This window comes from Pituophis catenifer, unplaced genomic scaffold, assembly GCF_029215685.1.
Source record: "Pituophis catenifer annectens isolate HBS135680 unplaced genomic scaffold, rPitCat1.0.hap2 SCAF_5, whole genome shotgun sequence".
Taxonomy (NCBI): Eukaryota; Metazoa; Chordata; class Lepidosauria; order Squamata; family Colubridae; genus Pituophis; species Pituophis catenifer.
Genome location: NW_027256885.1, coordinates 7464018 through 7487348, shown reverse-complemented (window position 1 = coordinate 7487348; position 23331 = coordinate 7464018). Strand labels below are relative to the sequence as shown.

Below are 23331 nucleotides of genomic sequence, written 5' to 3'. Positions count from 1 at the left end.
TACTTAAGGTAAAAACAAAACTTAACTCTGGCTATTTGCGAGGGGCCCCATTGGGAGGGAGGGCTCTGAGATGGCCAGGACCCTGCAGAGCAGGAGGGTGCACGAGGATCCCCTGGAGTGCTGGGACCCTGTGGTGCAGAATGCCCTCTACACGGGGGACCTGGCTGAGGTGCAGCGGCACTTCTCCAGATGGTCCACGGTCAACCTGCTCATCCATGCCGAGGGTCAGGATCTGCGCTGGACCAGTCAGAAATGGGGTAAGAGCAGAAGGGAAGATAGGAGGCCGCCCGGGTGCTGCTCCTGCCCCCCCCGTGGCGGGACACTGAACTGGCTACAAAGGGGTCCCAGCTGAAATCTGCCTGCCATCTGTCAAAAATGGTGTCGGGCAGGGGTGGGTTCTACTTACCTTTACTACCGGTTTGCAACAGGGCCGCACGTGCATGCGTAGAAGCTTCTGCACATGCGCAGAAGCATTCTGATGACATCGGGGTCAGTGGGCGGAGCCTCCCACCAGTTTTACTACTGGTTCTATAGAACTGGCCCGAACTGGGGGCAATACACCATTGGTGTCGGGTCTTCTGCTTGGGCGGGGGGTTGGACTAGATGACCTACAAGGTCCCTTCCAACTCTGTTAATTTGTAATCTGTAAATCCTCCCCCACCCCCGTGGCCAACTCTTTATGGCCAAGTCGCCGTGGGACAGTTTGAACGATTTGATTGAATCATTCAAAATAAAATTTAAATAATAATAATAATTGGATTGTTGCCGTTCACATTTCATTCTCTTCCCTCCTTTGGCATCCTTTCTTGAATGATTCTATTCCACCATTTCTTGGATATTAACCCAAAGGCGCTTTTTCCAGGAGGCCACTGGACTTTCTGGTTTTTTTTTCTTTTTGAAGACGTTTTGCTTCTCGTTCAAGAAGCTTCCTCAGCTCTGACAGGATGGTAGGGAATGGAAGGATTTATATTCCTTGCAGACAGCTATCCTGTCAAGAGTTGAAGAAGCTTCTGGGATGAGAAGTGAAACATCTTCAAAAAGAAAAACCAGAAAGTCCAGTGGCCTCCTGAAAAAAACACCTTTGGGACAACCATGACCTGGAGATCTCAGAATCTCTACAGACCTTGGATATTAATATAACTCTTGTCCTGCAAGGAGTTGGCTGCGGCGAATTATCACAGACTGCCACAGACATACCAACCTGCTTGTCTCTTCCACCCGGAGGGGGGGCTTGCTAGGATGCCCGGCTGGAGGGGCCGGAAGTGAGCTGCCTCACTGCAGGGGTTGTCCAGGAAGAGGAGGGTCCAATGGGAGTGGGCCCATTCCTGTCCATCTCAGCCAACAGTTGCCAGGGCTCCATTGTCCTCCCCGGCCTCTCCACTGGGGGCAAAATCTGCTCCATCTCAAGATGGGGGGGGACACTCCTTGAGGCAAACTGTCAACAAATCTTTAAACTAAGTTTATTGTTTAAAAGCAGCTCAACACTAAGCTTCTTAGGCGAAGGGAGGCCAAATTCTGTTGTAGAATCCGAGTGAGAATAGAGCTGGAAGGGACCTTGGAGGTCTTCTAGTCCAGCCCCCTGCGCAAGCAGGAGATCCTAGCCTGGACTATTTCAGACAAGTGGCTGTCCATTCTCTTCTTAAAAGGGCAAGCAATTCCACTGGTTAATTGTCCTCACTGTTAGGAAGTTTCTCCTTAATTCTAGGCTGCTTGATGAGTTTCCATCCATTGTTTCTTGTCCTGCCATCTGTTGCTTTCCAAAATTGACCCTCTCCTCTTTGTAGCAGCCCCTCAAATACTGGAATACTGTATTCCAATAATATAATAATTTATAATAATATAATTTATAATATAATAATTTATAATAATATAATAATTTCTATTAAATTATAATAATATATTTTCTACTAATTTATACGACTACTACTAATAATAAGCCAGATATCATGGTTGTCGAGGGCCAAAGCGTACAGTTTATTGATATCGCTGTACCAGGAGATGGCAGAGTTGAAGAAAAAGAACTGGAAAAAATCACCAAATATTGTGTCCTGGTCATCAAAACCACACAGCTATGGATGAAAAATGTAACAGTGATACCCACTGTCATTGGGGCACTTGATACCATGTCCAAGAATTTTATAAGATACATCAACAAATTGCAGCTTCCTGCAATAACACCAGCGGAACTGCAAAAAACTGCACTTCTTGGAACATCGTACATCTTAAGAAGGTACTTGGTTGATACCTAGGATGCTGGCAGCTACCCGTTTCAACCATTAGCACCAGCCAATGGTATTTGTGACACATTTTTAAATGTTCAGTTGACTGAGTTTCATGTTTAATGATGATGATGATGATGATGATGTAGATGATAATAATAATAATAATAATAATAATAATAATAATAATAATAATAATAATAACAATAACAATAACAATAACAATAACAATGGTATGTATTCCAGAACCAACCTTCCTATTCAACTTCATTAATCACTTAACCCATTTTCTTGGTTGACACATAAAGGAAACAAACAAAGGGCAGCCCACAAAATGCTTGGGGTCCCCCGTCTTCCCCTCCCCCCCAAAAACCCACCAGGTCACACTACCTGATCTTTCCCGGGTTGTGTGAACACAGCTGCTGTTTCTCACTCACCTGGTGACTAAGCGCTAGGGGCTGGTATATAATAGAAATTGAAGTGCTTATTGTTATGGGACCTTCCAGACAGGGCCAGAGGAGAGATTGCGGCCTCCCCGCGCCGGCTCCCCTTGGCTCACTTGGACGCCGCTTCCTGCCGGCCCAAGTGTTGCCCTTTCCCATGCGCCAGGCCAGGTGTCCCAGGAAAGAAAGTGCCCGCCCCCCCGGAGAGATCGTCCGCCTCCCTTCGGAGAAGAGGCGCAGCCATGGAGCCCATCTCGACGCGCAGGGCGCGGGGAGGGGCGCAGACCTTCTGGCAGGCCCTGCTGGCGGGCGACGGCTGCACCCTTCTCTGCTGCCTGAGCGACCCCGAGAGCGGCGTGGGCCCCAACTCCGTCTTCGACACCAGCGACGGCCACGAGTGGGAGCAGTACCGCTCCAGTGCCCGCCAGCTGAGTGCGCGGGGCGAGACCGCGCGGAGTGGGGCCGCTTAACGGAGGAAGGGAGGCCGGCAGCTGTGGACGCGGAGAGTCCCACTCCCGGCCCCGGCCCTTCTCCCTCTGCGGGGGTTGGGAACTGGGGCTGGGAAGGCCGTCCCCCCTCCCCCAGAGGTTGCCCCATGGCTCAGCCGGTTGACCCTCCGCCTTCTCTCTTTCCCCAGGGCTCTGGTCTCTGACCTACGAGCAGGAGCTCACCACGCCGCTGCATATCACGGCCAGCCCTTGGCTACCTGGACTGCTTGCGCCACCTGCTGCTGCGCGGAGCCGAGGTGGATCTGGCGCCCGCCGACTGCGTCCGGCTCCTGCTCTCTTTCGGCGCTGACCCCCGGGCCGTCTCTGAAAGCGGATTTCAGCCGCTCCACCTCTGCCGGAACCCCGGCTCGAGCGAGTGAGTAGCTCCGCCTGGCGACGCCCCACAGAGTAACAGCCGAGGGCTCGCCCTGAGCAGCTAGCTGCGGCAGAGGAGGGGAGGGGGCTTCGGGAAGCTTTGGGGCGTTTGAAAGTACCCGGCCGTTAGATTCCCCAGAGCCCGGTTTCCCTGCCGCATTTTCCCCCACCCCCCTTTTGGCTTATTGAATTGTTGCAAAACGGGGCAGCCGGAAGGCTGTGGAAGCAAGAGTCGGATCCACTGGCTCGTGCCAAATCCTGCAGCATTCTTTTGGATCCGGCTTTTTTCAGGTGTCGGGCAGAGGAGCCCTAGACGCGCAAGGGCGGCCAACGGGAAGGAGAGAGGAGAGACCGCTAGCCCGGGTCTCGGAACCAGCCGCGAGGCTCGCGAGTTCTGTGCGCGCGCGGGGGGGGGGTTTCCACAAGGTGGAGGCAATGTTTCTCCACCACCTCCTCACCCCTCAGGTAGTCCGCTCGGTCTGCGTGTGGCTGAGGCGGGTGGGACTCTTTGACTTTCCCTTTCCCGAGTAGAGGAACGGCCACATCCGAAGGGAAGGGCAGGCGCATCCGCTCGGGACGTCGCCCAGCCTCCCGCGAAGCGGTGCAACGCATTCTGCGTTCGCTGAAAGTGTTTTGGCCCAAGCAACGCTGGAGGCCGCGAGTGGGAGCTGTCCAGGGCGTCTTCTGAGCCCCCCAAATCATCCAGCCGTCCTGAATGGGACAACTCGCCACGGCCAACCATCATGGGACAATTCGCTGCAGGACAATTGAACAATTCAATTTATTTAAAATAAGTAAAAAAAATTAATTTAATTTGTGTCCTTCGCATTTCATTCGGTCTCTCCTTTGGCATCCTGTCTTTAAGCTTTTATTCCACCATTTCTTGGATATCGGTGTAACTCTTGTCGCGCAGGGAGTTGTTCCGTGGCGTGGCCGCGGCGAGTTGGCCGGCCTTTCCTTGCTACCGGTGGGCAGGGACGGGGAGTAAAAGCGGGTAGGAATTGAGAAAGGCTTCGCTCCGACCTTTCCCCGCTGCCCGCCGAAGTGCCTTCTGGCCCCTCGGTTGAGAGTGGCGGCCAGCCCTAGGGCACGCGCCACACTGACCCCTGCGGCCTCTGCTCCGAGGCAGCGCTTGGCCTTGGACGGAGTTTCATAGGAAAAGAAGACTTTGGGCGCGCGAGGGGGTGGGAGGGAACGAACTGGGGCCGCTGCTCAAAGGCAGCTTAGCCGTGGGGAGCGGCCCTTTATGAGACGGTGGGGCCGAAAGGGGGTGTTGTCTGCTGCCCCTTTGGAAGAGCACCTGCACCCCTCTCTAGGTGAGGCCTTGTTCTTCCAGCTGCTCCGAAGAGCCCCGCGCAAGAGGCTTCGAGCAGAGGTGGGTCTCAGCAGGTTCTGACCAGTTCTGGAGAACCGGTAGCAGAAATTTTGAGTAGTTCAGAGAACCGGTAGTAAAAATTCTGACTGGCCCCGCCCCCATCTATTCTCTGCCTCCCAAGTCCCAGCTAGCTTTACGGGCAGGGCTCCGGCACGGCTGAGCAGACCAAGCCAGGCAGAAGCTCCAGACGCCTAGCCTCCTTGCCAGCCCCTGGACCCATTCCGGCTGCCTCCCTGGCGGAGCACTGGTTCCCCAGAGTGACCCCGTCTCATCCGTCCGTCCCCCCTCCTTTTCCTCTCTTCTCCCCCCCCCCCCAGCCTTTCTCTCGCGTGTGGAGAGATCCCTGCTTTTTTTTTAGATTGCCCGGGTGTGTAATAAAGAGGCTGCTGCTCCGTGGTGCGTGGCTGTGTGTCTCCTCCCCGATCCCGGGACGAGCAGAGGACGGACGGGCCCAGCCGCTGGAGAAGGGCCCGGCCGCAGCCTGCTGGGTGGGCAGATTCCCAGACAAGCCGACCCTGGTTGCCCCTCCCACAGGTCACCGCCAGGCGGCGCTGCAGGACGCAGCTGGATGCGGCTTGCAGGGGGCGCTTTGAGCCAGACGGGGGTGGAGGGGTGGGGGGCAGCGGCGGATCAAAGGATGGGAGGCGGGGGTGTCCTACGTGACTGAGAGGGCGCGGCCCCTTGCCTTTCTCGGGACAGGAATCGCGTCTCTGCCATAGTCTCAGGGTCTCCTGTGCAGGCCCAGGGTCTTGGCGGACAGAGTCCATTTGATGCCGTGACTGGGAAACAAGTGGCGGAAAGGACACGGGGGGGGGGAAGCGGGGGGCGGCGTTTGTCTGAGCACTCGAGTAATCCTCCGCCTCGGTCCTTCCACCTGGCTGTCCCCCAGGCAACCTGCTCCTTGCCCCCTTCTTGGAGCAAAGGCAGCCGCGGGGAGGTGCCCAGCGCCCTTCGGAGCGCCCGCAGGGGTCCCCTCGGAGAGGTCTGGGCGCAACAGGTAGGCAAAGGACCAGGTGAGGCCCGGGCGCTTCCTGCCTCGGAAAGGAAAGGGCAGCGACGAGGGGCTCGAGGGGCGGCTCCCTCCCCTTCGGTTCTGCGAGACAGACCGGTGGACGGAGCCAGGGCATTTTCTCCCCACCCCAAAAAACGACGAAAGAATATGTCGGTGTGCTGGCCAGTAGCTCTGGTGGGAAGCGCCCAACACCCGGGGCAAGACCCGTGGCACGTAGACTGGCACTGCTTCGGATGCCCTGGAGCGGGAGAACATGAACGATCGTGGGGGGGGATCGGATGGGTCGGCGTGCCGAGATCCACTGGGTAGGAGGGCCTTCCCCCCACCCCCACCCCACGCGACCGAATAGACAGCGAGCATAGCGGCTGAGGGCAGAGGCAGGACTTTCACATCGCCGGTCAAAGTCCGAGCGACCCAAGGACCGGCCAGCGACGAGATCCACTCCCCGTCAGTCCTGCTACGAGAACAGGAGAGCACGACCAGGGCGATCCCGCGGGAGTCGATTGGTGGGAGAGTCCCGCGTGGCCCCTCCCCCCCGGGGGCAGCTGGTCCCGCCCAGCCCGACAAAAGGCCCCTTGTGCGCCCGGCCGGTAATTGGCAATCATCAATCACCAGTCATAATGGCTGATGAGGCGGGAGAGGGCGGCGCTTCCCAGGGGCCCCCTGGCCGCTCCAGTGGGAACCCGCCGCTACTCCCTGGCCCGGCCGCGGGGCGGGCGGCTCTAGGGGGGAACTCAAGCGGAATTTGAGGAAGATGGATGAGCGCGGAGGCAGGGCGACACCCCTTCCCCCTCCCCTGCCATCTCCTCCCTCCTCGCCCGCCGCCCGCCCTCCCTCTCTCGGCAGACAGCGCCAGCCAAGCGCCAGGGCGGCAGCGGGAGGAACGGCGCGGCGGCGGCTCCGTCGAAGGGCCCCGGCCGAGCGACCAGAGGCGGAAAGCGAGCCGCCGTGCCTCCGCCGGGGCTGGAGCTCCGGGTCGCTCTGGAGACTCTGGCGGCGGGTCAGCCGGGCCGGTAAGTGCCGGCGGGGTCGGGGCCGCCGCCATGCAGAGGCCAAGTAGCGGCCAAGGAGCCGCCTTCTCCATCGATTCTCTGATCGGGCACTCGCCGCCCGCCCCGCGCTCCGGCCCGCTGCTCTACACCGGCTACCCGATGTTCATGCCCTACCGGCCGCTGGTGCTGCCCCACGGGCCGCTGCAAGCCGCTACCGGGCTGCCCCCGCTGGCCCCGCTGGCTTCCTTCGCCGGCCGCCTCAGCAACTCCTTCTGCGCCACGCTCGGCCAAGCCGTCCCGTCCATGGTGGCTCTCACCACCGCCTTGCCGAGCTTCGGGGAGCCCCCGGACGGCTTTTACCCGCTGCAGGAATTGCCGGTCGCCGGGCGAAGCAGCGCCGAGCCCCCCTGCCGCCGCCGCAGCGGGGCAGAAGAACTGGAAAGAGGAGAGCTGTCTCCAGCCCGGGACAAAGGAGGCCCGGAGCCGCCGCTGCACTTCCCGGATCCCTTTCCCGGCCTGGCAGGTGGGTCCCTCTTCGGGCGGCAGGTGGGCAGGCTGCGCGATGGCTCCTCGGGCCGGTTGCTGCGTGGCAAGAACTTTTCTCGCGCGGGAGAAAGTTTGTCTACTCACTGGGATGCGGGGGGGGAGTGTCAATGAGGGGGATGAGAACCGATCGAGTTGAAGCAATCACCCACCCTCACGGTCAGCGGGGTCCCTTCTCCTTTCCCGTTGGCCAGCAAGCACCCCGGACCGTAATCCTAACCCTGTTCCTGCGCCTCATTAGGCCTGTCTCTTATACCGCTCGATGCCCAAATTATGATCTGTCTGCCGCCCTGCCCCAACCGGCCCGCGGTCTCTTCGCAAAGGGCGCACCTGGGAGGAACCGGGCGCTCCCGGACACCTGGGCCAAACAGGGATTGTCTGGAAGAGTCCCTTCAGCTGCGCGCTCCTCACCGCAGCCGCCACACCGAGCGCTTGTCCCGGGTGCGCCGAACGATTTCTCCTTCCCTCCGGTGACGGAGCTCTCTCTCGCGGGCCGGCGGCTCCATCCGGAAAACCCCGGGCCGGCGGGGACGGAGCTGTCCCTGGTGCTGCGGAGCAGCCGAGGCTGAGCCGCCCGTTCCTCGCGTGCGACCAAAGGGAAGGCCAGGGCAGAGGGCTCGCTTTGCAATGTTCCCTGCTCCAGAGGCCCGGACAGCGGGCTCCCTTACAACCTGTTTCGGACCCGCGGAACCAATTGGAGCAGCCGTCCCAATCCCCTCTTGAATCGGGCACCCTCGAGCTGTGGCGGCGAGGTGAAGGACGGGTTGGAAAAAGAGGCGCGGGAAGCTTTCCCCCCTCCCTCGGCCCGGGCGCCCCAGAGCCTTTCAGGGATTCAGCGGGACGTCACGTCTGTAGTCGCGGTTTTTCTGGTTTTCGGGGGGGGGTGTCTCCCGGAGCAAGACCTGGTCGGGAACTCTTTGGACCGTGGCGGGTCGGAGGGTCCTTTCGCCGCTTCTCCCTCAGAGGAGATGCCAAGACCGTCGGGGACGGTCGGCGGCGGAAAGTTGCAGCAACCAACGCTGCGCGAAACCATCGGGGCCCTCCTGAGAAGAGAAGATGGTTACTCCCGAGTAAACGCCGTGAAGGCATCCGGGGGCTCGGAGTCGGATCTGGCCCGGCAAGAGTCCGAGTTTTGACACGCACTGCCGGTACGGAGGGAGGGAGGGAGGGAGGGGAGCAGCCCGCTCTGGGGCGGCCTGCCTAGTTTGGGGGCAAGGAAGCCGCGCCCTTGCTTCCCAATCCGTTTCCCCACTTGGAGCCCTCCGGGGCACGCGCAGGGGTTCCTAAGGCAGAGACTCCCGGGATGCAGACATTGAATAATCACTAGATCAATAGATGATGAAAAAGGACGTCCCCCACGCGTGGCTAGTCTGTCGTCGTCCCCCCCCCCCATTGCAGGAACTTGGGGGGCACTTTCTGCACTTCGGCAGTGAGCCCCTGGGCTCCAGGGCATGGCATGACCTTTATACCACGTCTCCGGGACAAACAGCCGGGCCCTTCTAGTCCTAAAAAGGCTGCAGCAGCCTCCCCACAACTTTTGGGGGGCCTGCGGTGAGCGGACAGCCCCCCTCAGGAGATCAGGGTCGCCCTGCAAGGAGTCCAAGTCGCACGGAAGTGACCAGGGATCGTTGGGGTGGAGGGTGAGCTACGACTCAGGCTTCTAGGCTTCGGACGAGGGACTGTTAGTTCTCCAGGACTCCCAGCCCAGAAGGCTTTGGACTGTCAACTGCAGCCTCCATCATCCCCAGCCCAGCAGCTAACTTCGCTAAGAAGGGCGCTGCCCGGGCGCCCCATCCGCAGGTTCAAAGCCTCCCCCGTTCCCGGCCGCAGAAGGGGGCGGGCGACCACCCGCGCTCCCCGGGCCCTTGCCTGCGCACCGCGCCTGGGCTGGTTTCGGCTAGCCCTGTCTTGGGTCACCCCGCAGACTGAACGGGAATGAGAGGATCGCCCTGCGCCTTTCCTCGGGCGCTTGGCCGCGAGTCCCGGAGCCGGCCCCGCTTCGGCAGCTGATTCTGTTGGGCCACGGACTTACAAGGCCAACGGGGGGGGGGGGGTGTTCGGAGATGACCCCGGGGTTAGACTGGAAGCTCAAAATAAAATAAAATAAAATAAAATAAAACGTATCGGAAGAAGGCAGAGAGCAACCGTTGGGGGGTTGGCCGAATCCCGCAGGAAGGTTTTCTTCGACGGAAGATTCCCCTCCCCGGCGCGTCTCACAACTTGCCCGGCCTGGCACGATTTCATCGGATCCATTTATTCGGGCATGCCAGAAAAAAACACTCCGCACACGCCCAGAGGCCCTCGGCCCTGGATTTCCAGACTCAAACAACTGGCTTCATTGTCGGAGACCCGTACAGGTCCGGCCTGAATCTGAGCCGCGAGCTCCCCCTGCGCTCTTTCCCTGCTTTGCAGACGCATCTGGCCGGCCTGGCTTGGCGGAGCCTCCGATTCCGGTTGCAGGGCAAGGGGTCCGTCCAAGGGAGGCCCTTTGGGGAGAGCTCTCGGGGTCTCATAGCCGCGACTGACCGCCGCCGCGGGGCCAAAAGGTCTCTCCCGCGCCCCCAGCGCGGCTGGGTGCCTTACAAGCAAGCGAAGTTTCCTTGCGATCCTCCCCCACCCGCCCCCTCCCTGAAGCCCCTGCAGGTCAGTGCTGGCAATACTGGAGTGGGGGAGGGAGGAATCGCGCAACGGGGGAGGAGGCGGCCTCTGATCTCCTGGCTTCGAGAAGCGCGGCGTGGGGAGAGAAGGAGCTTCTGGAAAACAGAGGAAAGGCCCGCGCCTCGTCCTGGCATCAAACCCAGACCGGGGGAGGGCAACCCCCGAAGTAGGCAGGCAGCCCGGACGACATCCCACGCATGCACCCACCCACCCACGCTGGAATGGAACGTGTGAGCCGCGCCTCCTGCTAGCACCAGTTCGGGGACGGAGGAGCAACGCGGCTTGGGCGCTGTTGGCCGGGGTTGGTTCCGTGGGGCGGCAGGAACCGCGCGCGTGGCCGGGTTCCGATTTGATGGGACAGTGCCTCTCCGTGGGGAGAGACGTCCCCTCTTCTCCTCCACTCGTTCCCTCCCCCCTCACTTCCTGTTCCCGTTCCACTAATCAGACACACCTCTGTCTGTCTGCTTCTCTCTCTCACACACACTTTCCTTCCTCTTCCACTAATCACACCCACCTTTCTCTCTCTCGCTTTCTCTCTCTCTCTCTCTCACTCTTTCCTTCTTCTTCCACTAATCACACCCATCTGTCTGTCTGTCTCTCTCTCTCTCACTCTTTCCTTCTTCCACTAATCACACCCATCTGTCTGTCTGTCGCGCTCTCTCTCTCCTTCTTCTTCCACTAATCACACACATCTGTCTGTCTGTCTCTTTCTTTCTCTCTCTCTCTCACACACACACTCTTTCCTTCTTCCAGTAATCACACACATCTCTCTGTCTGTCTGTCTCTCTCTCTCTCTCTCTCACTCTTTCGTTCCTCTTCCACTAATCACACACATGTCTTTCTCTCTCTCTCTTTCTTACTTTCCTTCCTCTTCCATTAATCACACACATCTGTCTCTCTTTCTCTCTCACACACTCTTTCTTCCTCCACTAATCACACGCATCTGTCTGTCTCTCTCTCTTTCCATCCTCTTCCACTAATCACACGCATCTGTCTGTCTGTCTGTCTGTCTCTCTCTCTCTTTCCTTCTTCTTCCAGTAATCACACACATCTATCTGTCTGTCTGTCTCTCTTTCTCTCTTTCCGTTCTCTTCCACTAATCACACACATCTCTATCTGTCTCTCTTTCTCTCTCTCTTTCCTTCTTCTTCCAGTAATCACACACATGTCTGTCTCTTTCTCTCTCTCTTACTCTTTCCTTCCTCTTCCACTAATCACACACATCTGTCTGTCTGTCTCTTTTTCTCTCTTTTTCTCTCTCACTCTTTCCTTCTTCTTCCACTAATTACACGCGTCTGTCTGTCTGTCTGTCTCTCTCTCTCACTCACTCACTCACTCTTTCCTTCTTCCAGTAATCACACACATCTATCTGTCTGTCTTTCTTTCTCTTTCTCTCTCTCTTTCCGTTCTCTTCCACTGATCAGACACATTTCTCTCACTCTCTGTCTCTCTCGCAGACGGCAAAGGCGCCTACAGCTCGGACGAGGAGAAGGCGGACGAGCGGGCGGGCGAGGCCGGCTGCGGCAGCGAGCAGGACAGCTCGGCGGAGGCGGAGAGCGAAGAGGAGCCGTTCCTGGAGGGTCCCGGCGGCGGCGGCCCGGTGCCAGCCAAAGCCAAGGCTAAGCGCGGCGCGGGCGAGCAAGCGGCGACGGCGGTTCCTCCTGCCGGGGCTGCCGCTGCTCCCTCGTCGTCGTCGGGGGGCCCGGGCAAGAGCCGTCGGCGGCGTACGGCCTTCACCAGCGAGCAGCTACTAGAGCTGGAGAAGGAGTTCCACTGCAAGAAGTACCTGAGCCTGACGGAGCGCTCCCAGATCGCCCACGCGCTCAAGCTCAGCGAGGTCCAGGTCAAGATCTGGTTCCAAAACCGGCGCGCCAAGTGGAAGCGAATCAAGGCGGGAAACGTCAGCGGCCGCTCGGGGGAGCCGGTCCGGAACCCCAAGATCGTGGTGCCCATCCCGGTCCATGTCAACCGCTTCGCCGTGCGCAGCCAACACCAGCAGCTCGAGCAGGCCCAGCGGCCCTGAAGGCCCCGCCGCTCCCCGCCTGTACAGCCCCCCACCACGCTTATTTATTCGTGTAAAGTCTGTACATAAGGGGCGCCCCCTCCCATTTCCCGACCCCCTCCCTTTTGTACAGGAGTCTGCCTCCCCCCCCGCCGCGCCCCGACCCCCGTATCAGTTCCGTGCAGAATCGTGTATTTGATCAATAAATCTATTTTGTATGGACCTACCACCCCGAGTGGTCGACTCCCATCTCGGCGGGTGTGGGGGAGGTGGGGGAGGTCCGCCTGCCCCCCTCCCCGTGGCCGCTCACGTGTGTGGTGTGCGGGGGGGGAAGACCGTCCCGCCGGCTCGGAAAGGGTCCGCGAAGCCCACCATGCATGGGACTCCGCGCACTTGCCACCCCGACCGTTTTCTGAAAGCGGGGAGAGAGGAACGGGGGGTGGGGGGGGAAAGAAAGGCAAGGCTTCCCCCTCCGCCTCCCCGCTGGCTGACTTTCCAAAGGACCGTCCGGGAAGTGAGTCTGGAGATCTCTAAGGCTCCCCCATGGGAAACTCCTTGGCTCGCTTCAAGCCCTTTCAAGCTCGTCGGGGTCCTTGCAGCAGCCCCTTCTTCATTCCCCACCCCCCCCACCCATCATAGGCACAAGGAAGACCCTCTGGTCCTTCCCTTCCCCAGGGCAGATTTTCTCAGTAGCACTAAACGGGGGTCTGGAAAGACCCTCCACACCCCCCCATAAAGGAAGGACGGCTATGGTGCGGGGGGGGGGTTGGGGTTTGGGAGCAGCCGTCGCCTCACAAGCCTTGAAGGTGGGAGTGGGTCTCTGGCTAGGAGTACAGTGGGGGAGGGCTGTCTTCTGTGGCCCCTTCCCCAAAGGATCACAAAAGCGACTGCAGAGGCCTTGGAGGGTGGGGCATGGGGTGAAGCAGTTCCTTTATTTTGCAGCTTCTCTGCTGGGGGGGGGGGAACCATTCTCTCACACTTCCACGCAGACACACAAACAGGGCAGCAAACCTTATGTACAGACTCATATAAATATTTCCAATGTACACTTTATACACAAGTGACTTGAAATGGGGGACGGGGGGGGGGCTGGGAGAGCTCAGCCAGCATCAAAACCACCCCCCCATTCTGTCCCCCTCTCTCCGCCCCGCCCCCAAGTCCTCACATCAGGCTGAGGAACTGCAGCAGGTCCTGGGAGAAGCAGGGGGGGAAATTGACCCGGGGTGGGGGGAGTGGGAGGAAGAATGGGGGGGACAAGGGGTCTCCTTCTCATCACCCCCAGTGGAATCCACGTGCCATTTCTCTTGGGGAGTGGGTGAGTACCCCATCCCTTCCAAGAAGCTCTAGTCTCTCTGGGCGCCCAAAGCATGACGAGGGGCCCGCAGGGGGGGGGAGGAGGACTGCTGTGCTCTTCCTGCAGAGAGCCGTGGGTAGGGGGCCCGCCGACGTCTCAGGGGCTCGGGCCCCGCACGGGGCAGCCCGGTTTGGAGGGCGGCGTGCCGGAGGCGTTGTTGTTGAGGTTCCGGCGAGGCAGGCTCGGGGTGAGGCTGCCCACAGGGGCTTCGCCAGGACAGCCATGCTGCAGCAGCATCTCCACGCACTCCTGGCTGCCGGCGCGGCGTGCGTAGCCAAGCGGTGTCAGGCCGCGGGCGTCCCGGCTCTTCACATCCACACCGTACTGCAGGGATGAGAACGAAGCTCGGAGGATGTCCTTCCCGCGTGTGTGGGAGGGCCAGGGAACACTTTTGCAGGTAGGGAGGGGGTCTCCTTACCCAGATGAGCAGCTGGGTGAAAACCACGTTGGCCATGGCACAGGACAGGTGCAGCGCCGTCCGCCCATCCCCGTCGCCGTAGGTCTCGTTCACCTCCTCCTTGGAGCCATGGGCCAAGAGCAGAACCACCGTCCGCAGGTCATCCTCCACCACCGCCCGCAGCAGCTGCTGGCCGAGGGGCACATCCGAGTGGGGCAGGGGTGCCAGGAAGAGCTTCTGCTCGTACTTGGCACGGATCCAGCGCTCCTTCTCTTCCCTGTAGAGAGAGAGGGAGAGGAAGAAGGGGCGCATCGGGGGCCTTGGGGAGGCGTCCCGAACCCCGCCTCCCGCCCTCTCCCAGAGACACCCTGCTATCTAGAGTCCCCAGCTGGAAAGGCTGGGACAGAGGAGACGGCACCGCAGCACTATCTCTGCTGCCATCTCCTGCACACAAAGGGGGGGGAGGCAATCAATGCTGCCGGCACCCCGCTATCTGCCTCCTATTCTATCCATCTGTATCTGCTCAGCCGCTCTCCATTGAGCATGCTCGGCTCCCCTGCCCCATCCCGAACCCCAGAGCCAGTGCTGATAAGCCCCCCGCCCGTCAGAAAGGCCTCTTGTCTGGATGTCCAGATGAATGAGTGACAGGCCCGGCCAGACAAGGCAGAAGCCTTCCCTTGGGCCGCCCAGCTGGGGTCCGGCTTAACCCTTTGCCTCCCCATCCTGGGCAGCCCCTGCTGATGCCTCCCCCGCCCCATGCATAGGGCCAGAGCCGGTGTGTGTGTATGTGTGTCATCCATGGACTCAGAGCAAAAGAATGGCATCGTCCACAGGTGGCCAGAAGAAGAGAGCAAGCAGGACCGGGCCTCTTTCGAGCCCATTCCTGGGATGCCTGCTGTCTCTGCCACCAGAGGGCAGCCCAAGGGGCAGCAAGAACAGCCCCCCTCCCCACTCTGACGGCCGCCATCTTTGGGAACATCAGCTGAAAACAGCTCTGATGGACGGGCACAGCTGGGGGAGAAGTCCTGCCCACTGCCTCCGAAGCCAGCACTGCCCAAATGCACCACAGAAGTTACCTGGAGGAAAATTCCCTGCCCTCCCCACTCCAGAATGAAGACGAGCCCCCTCCGTCACCTAAATCCAGAGCAGGTGGGAAGCAGGTAGGAAAAGGCTCTCCTTTCCTCCCTTTCTCTCCGCTCCCTCCCCCACAGCCAAGACTCTGAATTGGGCACTGGGGGGGGATGGCTGCCCAGGTGGGGCCCGGGCTTAGAGCTGCCATCGGGAGCAAAAATTGGCTCTCAAAGGAATATGGCCAGACCAAAAAATGGGGTGGGGGTGGGGGGAGTCCACCTGGTGCTACTGATAGGAAAAGCAAGACTAAACAGTGGAGTAACCACGGCCCACCCCCCCATCTCCCTGGGGGGCTCTTGCTGGCCTCGACCTGCTTGTTCCTTTCTCAAGGGACTCCATCAGCTGTCAAACGGGGAGAAACCCACCCACCCCCCAATTTACCAACATACCCACGACTCCCACCACGGTGCTTTCTAACAACTGTTAGATGCTATTTTGAAGGGTAGTCCTTGACTTACAACAGTTCATTTAGGGACCGTTCGAAGGTACGCCAGTGGAAAAAGCAATTTATGAATTGTTCACACTTAATGACCATTGCAGCTTTCCTGTGGTCATGAGATCCAAATTCTGACGTTCCTGTTTATGATGGTCACTGTGTCCCGGGGGGCGGGGTTTCCCCGTTTTGTGACCCTGTGAGCAAAGTCGACAGGGAAAAGCCAGATTTGCTTAACGACTGCATGATTAAATTGGACCGCTGCAAGGATTGGCTTAACAACAAATCTCATGACTGGGAGGGCGCCCGTGATTCGTTGTAAGTGTGAGGACTGGGGGCAAAGTTTCAGCGCTGCTGTCCAGACTTCAAACCCTGTTGAGACGCCCTCCAGCGGGAGTGGGGGTGTCTTCTTCCCTTTGGGCTGCTCCCGCTCCTTTTGGGCAAATAGCCTCTTTGGGGGCTACAGTCCATCCATGGGGGTCTCCCAATCGAGGCCCTCCTCCTCAGAGGAAGTCCCACTCCCCTAGGTCCCTCCCCGGGATTTCCTGTGTAACTCCGAGGAAGTCATGAGCTTCACCAGCCAGCCTTCCCTCCCACCTTCTGCCAGAGACCCCCACAATTCACACGACTCACATTTTCTGCCACTTTTCTCTCCTTCTATTTTCACTAAGAAGCCACTTTAATCACCCACCAATATTTGGCGCCCCAAAATTAAGCCCAGAATTTATGCTGCAATGGGAGAAATTTCTGAAGTGGCTTTTTACCCCACCTTCCTTGCTGCGGTCGCTAAACAGATTTCTGCAGTTCTTCAGCTGGTTCTCCTGGTTGTTAAGTGAGTCAGGCTTCCCCCCCTTGACTTTGCTGGTCAGAAGGCCACAAAGGGGGAATCGTATGACCATGGCAGGATGCCACGACCGTCATAAGTAGGAACCACTTGCCAAGAGGCCGAATGTAAATCACGTGACCGCAGGGGAAGTTTCAAACGGTCGTTACATGTGAAAAATGGTCACAAGTCCATTGTTTCAGTGCCGCCGTAACTTTGGTCACTAAACAAACTGTTGTTAAGCGGAGGACTGCCTGGATACAGTACCCTGGCAAACCTCTTTTCGCTCGCTGTGTTTGTTCAAGGACCGTACGGCTTGCCACCCCTAGTTTAAGTTTCTTGTCCTGCTGTCCTTCTGTCCTGGCCACGTGGCACTCACCTCTGTGCCCCCACACAGGCCTTGCCTTTCTCCTTCCACGGCTGCCCCCGCCCCCGCCCACTCCCCTGGTCCAGGGAGGGCTGGAAAGAGGCAGGAAGCCCAGGCACCAGGAAGGCCTGGCTGGGGCAGGAAATGGGCACACGGGACGGGGGAAGGGGGGGTCACCTTCCTCGTGAACCCCTCCTTCAGGCCATGGGTGACAGGATCTAATGTGACCCACCCCAATGGAGCAATTCTGGGCTGGGGCTTTCTTTGGAGAAAGGCAGAAGAGGGCCAGCAACTGATCCGGCTGGATGGCTTCAAAATAGCCGCTACCCTTCCTGCCAGAAAACCTATGCACTTGGGGAGCTGGGGATCCCCCACATCCTTCCATGGGGACCTGGGGGTTCCCCAGTTCGTTGCCTGGGAGCAGGGGTGAAATCTACTTACCTTCCTTACTGGTTTGGAAGTGCACACGCCATGCGCATGAAGCGAGCGCACGTCATATGTACGTGCGGACCTTCTGCACATGGGCAAAACCTTTTGCGCGTGAGCAGAAGGTAAAAAACACAATACTTACTAGATAAAACCAGGAAGTAACGACATCCAGGTGGGTGGGCAGAGCTTAGCTCCAGCATTGCTACCGGATCACTGAACCAACCATGACGATCGCTACCAGATCTCCTGATCCGGTCCGAACCGGGAGCATTTCACTCCTGCCTGGGAGGGTGGGGGTCCCCCAAATTGTTCCCAGGGGGTCTCCCACATCATTCCCTGGGGGGCTGGGGGTCCTCCACATTGTTCCCTGGGGGGCTCCCATATCATACCCCGGGGGGCTGGGGGTCCCCTACATCGTTCCCTGGCTCCCCTTCTTTTCCCACAGTTTGGGAAGGGAGGCTCAGCCCCCTGCCACCAGCAGAGCCAAGCCCAGGCTTCCTTGAGCACCCAAGACCTCTGGCATCAGTCATGGGAGGGGAAGAGACTCCTGCCCACCCACCCCCCAACCGGAGGGGGGGAATGCCGGAGAAGAGACCCCTTCTGAGAGGGCAGGGAAGGGCACTGCGTCTGGCCTACCTGCAGCTCTCTGGGCCCGGCTTGGGGTAGTTCTTCGTGGCACCTTCCCAGACCGAGTTGGCCAGGGCGTTCCCGATGGCCGTCATCACAGTCACCAGCTCCAGCGGCCAGTCGTCCAGGTCCAGGGAGCGGACGCGCGACAGGTGCGTGCCCAGGTGGCGGTGGATGCCAGAGCACTCGATGCAAATGAGTGCCCCCAGGTTCAGGCTGGCCCAGTCAGGGTCTGTGCAGGAGATGGGGGGGGAGGCTTAGCTCACCTGCCGAGCCCCCCCCTCCCCGTTCAGGTCTCCCTCCCAGCCTCCAGATGCCCACAAGGCAGCCATTCCACTGGTGTCTTTGCGGCCCCTTCACCATCCTTGGTGAAGCCTTGGTCCCAGGTTCAAGAGGGCAGCATCCCAGACCACCCTGTGATGTTGCCCGGCTGCCCACCGAGCGGTTTAAATCGCTCCCCCCCATGAGTCTGGAAAACCCCACCCCTGTCGTTGTCCCCCCACTTCACAGCCCTGCCGCCTGCCCTGGAGACCCTCTGTGCCCCCCTCTGGCTACTCACTGGCCGCATCGCAGTCTACACAGAAGCCGTTGCCCCGGACGGTGCGGATGGACTGGAGGGCGATTGCATCGCTGTGGCTGCCCAGCCGCGACTAAAAGACAACGGATGTCAGGCTCTGCCCGGTGGGCTGGGAGGGAGCAGGGAGGAGCCCTTCCACCCGAGCCTCCAGGGGGCAGACCGATAGGACGGGGGGGGCGTACTCTGGTGGATCTGCCCGGCCGGGATCAAGGGGTGCGGCCAACAAGCCCAAACGGGGAGTTACATACACACACACACACACACACACACACACACACACACACACACACACCGGCTCACCTTGTGCTTGCTGCTCTCGCAGCCCTGCAGGCTGGCCAGGATCTGGCTCTCGATGGCTTGCACCCAGAGCTCCCGTTCCTCAGCCGTGGAGGCCTCAAAGTGCCACGACTGTCCCGTCAGGGAGACCACGATGAACTCGAAGCTCTCCTCTTGGTCTGCAGATGGGAGGTAGAAGAGCCTTGGTAGTACAGTGGTCTAAGGCACCCTGTTATTAAGCTGGTTATTAAGACCAGCTGCCTGCAATTACTGCAGGGTTCGAATCTCGCCAAGGCTCAAGGTTGACTCAGCCTTCCATCCTTTCTAAGGTAGGTGAAATGAGGACCCAGTTTGTGGGGGCAATAAGCTGACTTTGTATAAATATACAAAAGGATGAAGGCTATTGCTGAGCACATTGTAAGCCGCCCTGAGTCTTCGGAGAAGGGGGGCATATAAATCAAATTAAAAAAAAAAAAAAGAAGCCTCAGTTTCCCCCACCGGAGCCCAGAGAGAGACTGGTGGGATACTTCTCGTCACGTCCCCCCTTCTTCTCCTCTGCCAATCCCTCCTTTTGTCCCAAGGACAAAAGAAGACCTGGGGGGAGGATTTTGGAGAAGGGGAGGATGGTCCTTTCCCTCCGGCAGTCCCCACTCTATTGTAAAGACCCCTCCCCAAAGGGGCTTGTCTGAAAGGGCAGTGAAGACGCAGAGGGTCTGAGGCCTGAAAACGCCTTCCAAAAGGCGCCAATGTTTAGACTGGTTTACAGAACCGGTGCCGTTTCCCGAGTTCACAGATCCCCCTTTCCCGATTGCCATGCTGGGGGAAGAGTTCACAAGGGAGCACCAGGAGACCAGAGACCATCAGGCCCAGCCGAAGGGTGCGCCGGACGAGTGCCAAGAACGCTGCTGGGCTTTCTTCTTCCGGGGTACGTCGGAGACAGAGAAGGCCCACTGCAGATCCACCCCCCCCCCTTTTCCCTCCGTGGCTGGTGCCACTGATCTCCTCTCCCTCCCCCACACCCCCTGGAGCTGCCCAAAATCCTGCCCTGAATCCATTTCAGCCCCGTTTGCATACTGGGCAGCCTTGGTCTATGCCCCCCTGCCTCGCTGCGACCCCCAGGTCTTTAAGAGCTTGGATTGCAGGATGCCGGAGCCCAGGGACGATGGTAGGGTGGGGTGGGGGGCTGCACGTGCACCAGCAAAGCTTCATTGCGCAGCCCTCCCTGTCCCCCCTATCGTGCTGCATTCCTGGGGGCAAGGCCCCCCCCTCAACTCATTAGCTTGGTGACTGACCAACTGAGAAATTACAGGAACATTTGCGTAATTTGATGGGAGACTGGGGAGGGGTGGTGGAGTGGAGAGAGGGACCGGCATGGCTCAGGACTTGGCACCGTCGCGCCACCCCCCCTCCCCAGGTGGTGGCGTGGACGATGGGGGAGCGGGCAGGCAGGCAGAATCGGTGGGCAGAGGGAGGAACAAGGGCCATGGGAGCTGATTATTCCTGAATGGTGCTTCACGGAGTGAAAGCCTCTCGAGTGTGGTAGCGCCGGCCCAGCTACGGAGGCCGTTAATGGGTGTTCACCCGGCGACCTCGTCTCCCATGCTACCATGGCAACGAGCCCTCCAAACGAGGAGGAAATTAGCGAGGGCACTGCCAAGGAAGCAGGAGAGCCAGGCCAACTGGCCCCTGCCGGCCAAGGCTGCCAAGCTTGGGGCACTTCCCGCGGTGGCGCCCATGGGCCATCCTCACACGCCACCATGGTGGACCCCCGCTCTCCTGGATATGAGTGTGTGTGTGCGTGTGCCTATGAGTGCCCTGGCGGTGAGGGGGGGTGTATCTCCTGGAGGTCCCACCATCCTGGCCCCATAGGAGGGGAGAGGAGGCTTAGGGTTGTCCCTCCCCTGGCACAAAAGGCTTTGCCGGGGACTCCACCAGCCACCGGGGGGGGGGGGGGCGTTGGGGGGGTCTGCGTGAGGCGGGGGCCCATTCGTTAACCTCGCTCGGCTGCCGCCTCATTTTGCAGCTCATTAAACAGAATATTTGCAACCTGTATTAGTGCAGCGGGACCCCCATCCTCCTTCCTTTCCCCTACCCGGCAAGGCACAGCACTGGGGGCTGGGGAGAACAGCAAGAGCCCCCCCCCACCTCCGCAGAAGGGAGGGTGGTCCATTGGGGAGTGGTGGCCAGTGGCAAAGGAAGGGGGGACGAGGGGGGCGACAACAAGGGGGCGGCAGAGCTGGCAGAGGAGGGAGGTGCAAGTGGGAGAGCAGAGCCAGGAGGGGTATGAGTGGGGGTAGAGAAGGGAGGTATGAGGGAGGGGAAGAGCCGGGTCCCTCCCTCATCCCTCGCCCCGTGACAGAGAGGTCACAGTGGGACAGGATGGAGGAAGCCCATCAGCCGGTCCTCCCTGGCACAGGCAGCGGGGGGGGGGGGATGCCCTCTGCCCCCTTCCCTCTCTTTCAGACCCCACCAGTCGTAGCCCCAGCTTTGATGGCCCTCTGAGGCTCTTGAAGATGATGCCAGCCCCCCCGCCCCCCACAAAAAACATGCAGGGCCAGGGGCTTGTGAGTTGGCGGAGTCGATGCCAGCAACTGAAAAACATGCCTATGGGAAGAGCAGGAGCCTGTGTGTGTGTGCGTGTGTGTGTTGTGATTTATTACCCTTCAGAGCAAGGAAGATTCATGGTGCGCCCCCTCCCCCATCTGATTAGCTCCTAAATGAGAGAAAGTGATGGCAATTCATCCCCAGGCCTCCCCCGCTCTCCTCCCAGGGTGCCAACTTGAGGCTGGGGGCCACCGGCACATCCTTTGCCAGCCCAAAGCCCCGGGCAGCTTCCCACTGACCTGCTGCTGTGAACATGGCTTGTCGGGTCAACGGACGTTGAATTGAGGCGTGTGAAGCCAGGAAACAATGCTGCTGCCTTTTGACAAACTGGGTGCTTCCAGAAACCGGAGCGCCAGTGGCCCCGGAAAGACCCACACCACTTATTGGCAACACTTTGCCAATAAATGTCTATCAGTGTCAACCTCCCTCCTGCCCCACACCCTCCCCAGGCTGCATCCAAACCCCAGGGGTGAGCTCAGATGTCGGTGGCACAGGGCAGCGATGGGCGCTCAAGAGACGATGCCCGAGGATTTCCCCAGGGCCCCTGCCCTGGAAGTGCCAGCTTGTGCCCGGCTCCTCCCACCAGAGGCCACTCCCCTCTGAGCTCACCTTCAGCCATGGTGCCCGCCCCGTCAGGTCGGCCCGTACCCGTGCTCTTTTTCCGACGGTGTTTCTTCCGGTTGGCATGAGGGGAGGGCGGCGGCTCGAGCTTGGGGCTGGCAGTGCTGGAGACATTGGGGCTAGAAGTGAGGGAGTCACTGGCACCGTTGGCTGGGGGGGGGGGGAGTCAGAAATGGGGGAAAAAAGAGTCAGGCCCCACCAAAAGGGCTCCTGCTGCCAGGTAGGGCCTCAACAGACCCCTGCCAGGGCGGCAGAGAGACACGTCGCTAGCTACCATGTGCCAAACTTACCCTCAATCATACTGTTCCTTACAATTAATAGCAGAATTAGAAACAATCAGGGAGCTGGCTAATTACTGTCAATTAGAGTGCACTAATCAAGCTCGATCACACTCGCACACCCGCGCACACGCACGCACACACGCCGCCGCGGTTCTCACCATTAAATGTCAAATTTCATTAGAGACCAGCAACAAAATCAGAACGCTGACATTCACTTCCAGCCGCGGAGAGCCAAGTGCCTCCAATCAGCGCCGGGAGGAAGCCGCCCTGCCAGGGCCGACGGGGCCCGGGGCCTCCCTCCCACCCCTCTGCTGGCCAGGAACCCGCCCCCCCCCGCTCAGGGGCAGAGGGGTAGGGAGAGGGGGGAGCCAGCACCGTCCTTCCACCATCGCTGTCCCCCCACCCAGGCGAAGTCCATGTGCTCAAAGGCCGGGGAGGGGGCATCAGACCTTCCCGCAGGGCAGTGATGGGTGTGGGCCAACCCCACCAGAGGCTCCTGGCAGCCTGCTCCCGACTCTGAGCACCCAGGAGCAGGCAGAGGGGCCCAATCCCACCCCCAAAGGCCTGGCCATAGGACCCTGGTGCGGGCAAGCCCAAGGGCACCCGGGTGTGTGTGTGACAGAGAGGGAGAGCAGCGACGGAGCCTCATGGGCAAACCCACCCCCCTCATCCCAGCTGCCGTTGGTCAGCTGCCCCTCCACCAGCTCCCCACGAGTGGGCAGGGCTGGGGGGTGTTTGTGCGTGTTCAAGTGAACCGAGTCCCCCGAAGTGGAGATCGTCTACTGGCCTTTGGGGTCAGGGCAGGAGACCCTGGGCTGAGGGAAGGAGGCAAGACGCCCGTCCATCCATCCGTCCGTCCCTCCGTCCGCCTCCTCCAGAGTCCTAAACCCATGTTCAGCAGCCCCCACTGAAGGCTAGGGTGGCTATGGGGTGGGGGGGGAGAGGGCTCAATTCCTAGCATAGGCAGGCGGGCTGCCCCACACCGGGCCTGCAGCTCTCTCCAGCCACTGCCCACCTCCTCCTCCCTCATACACCGGCCGGCCTGGCCTCCGAGCAGGGCAGGAGTTCCCGAGACGGCCGCTGCAGGGCAGGGCCGGGCCCTCTGCCCTGGCTAGCTGTCTCCTGCTGCCACCGCCGCCGCCCATTCCCTCGCCCGCTCGCTCTGCCCCATCAGCAGTAACAGTCTGATTAATTCGCTTCCAGCAGGGAGCTGATGGGCCAATGATGGAGGCGCTGCGCCAGGCGCACTGAAATTGATAGTTTTTCACAGTTATAAATGAGGAGCCTCCCCAGCTCCAAATGGC

At 59.8% G+C, this 23331-nt stretch overlaps 2 protein-coding genes across 2 annotated transcripts in view; one reads left to right on the top strand and one right to left on the bottom strand.

The window, feature by feature from the left end:
• Nucleotides 1–6670: 6670 nt before the first annotated feature.
• Nucleotides 6671–12128, top strand: GBX1 (gastrulation brain homeobox 1). The gene is made up of 2 exons (XM_070944484.1): nucleotides 6671–7427; nucleotides 11563–12128. Exons 1-2 carry the CDS (start codon nucleotides 6671–6673, stop codon nucleotides 12126–12128), a joined length of 1323 nt encoding a protein of 440 aa, XP_070800585.1.
• Nucleotides 12129–13178: 1050 nt separating this feature from the next.
• Nucleotides 13179–23331, bottom strand: part of AGAP3 (ArfGAP with GTPase domain, ankyrin repeat and PH domain 3) — a 48840-nt gene continuing 38687 nt past the window's right edge. The window contains 6 exon segments of the mRNA XM_070944371.1: nucleotides 13179–13785; nucleotides 13880–14135; nucleotides 17678–17900; nucleotides 18228–18318; nucleotides 18546–18700; nucleotides 21735–21896. Of these exon segments, the coding sequence (XP_070800472.1) occupies nucleotides 13558–13785; nucleotides 13880–14135; nucleotides 17678–17900; nucleotides 18228–18318; nucleotides 18546–18700; nucleotides 21735–21896 (1115 nt within the window). The 3' untranslated portion in view covers nucleotides 13179–13557.

Coding starts and splice junctions, on each gene's coding strand:
- GBX1 (XM_070944484.1), top strand. CDS start 6,671: ATGAGCGCGGAGGCAGGGCGACACCCCTTCCCCCTCCCCTGCCATCTC. Junction 7,428..11,562: donor TCCCTTTCCCGGCCTGGCAG/GTGGGTCCCTCT, acceptor TCTCTCTCGCAG/ACGGCAAAGGCGCCTACAGC.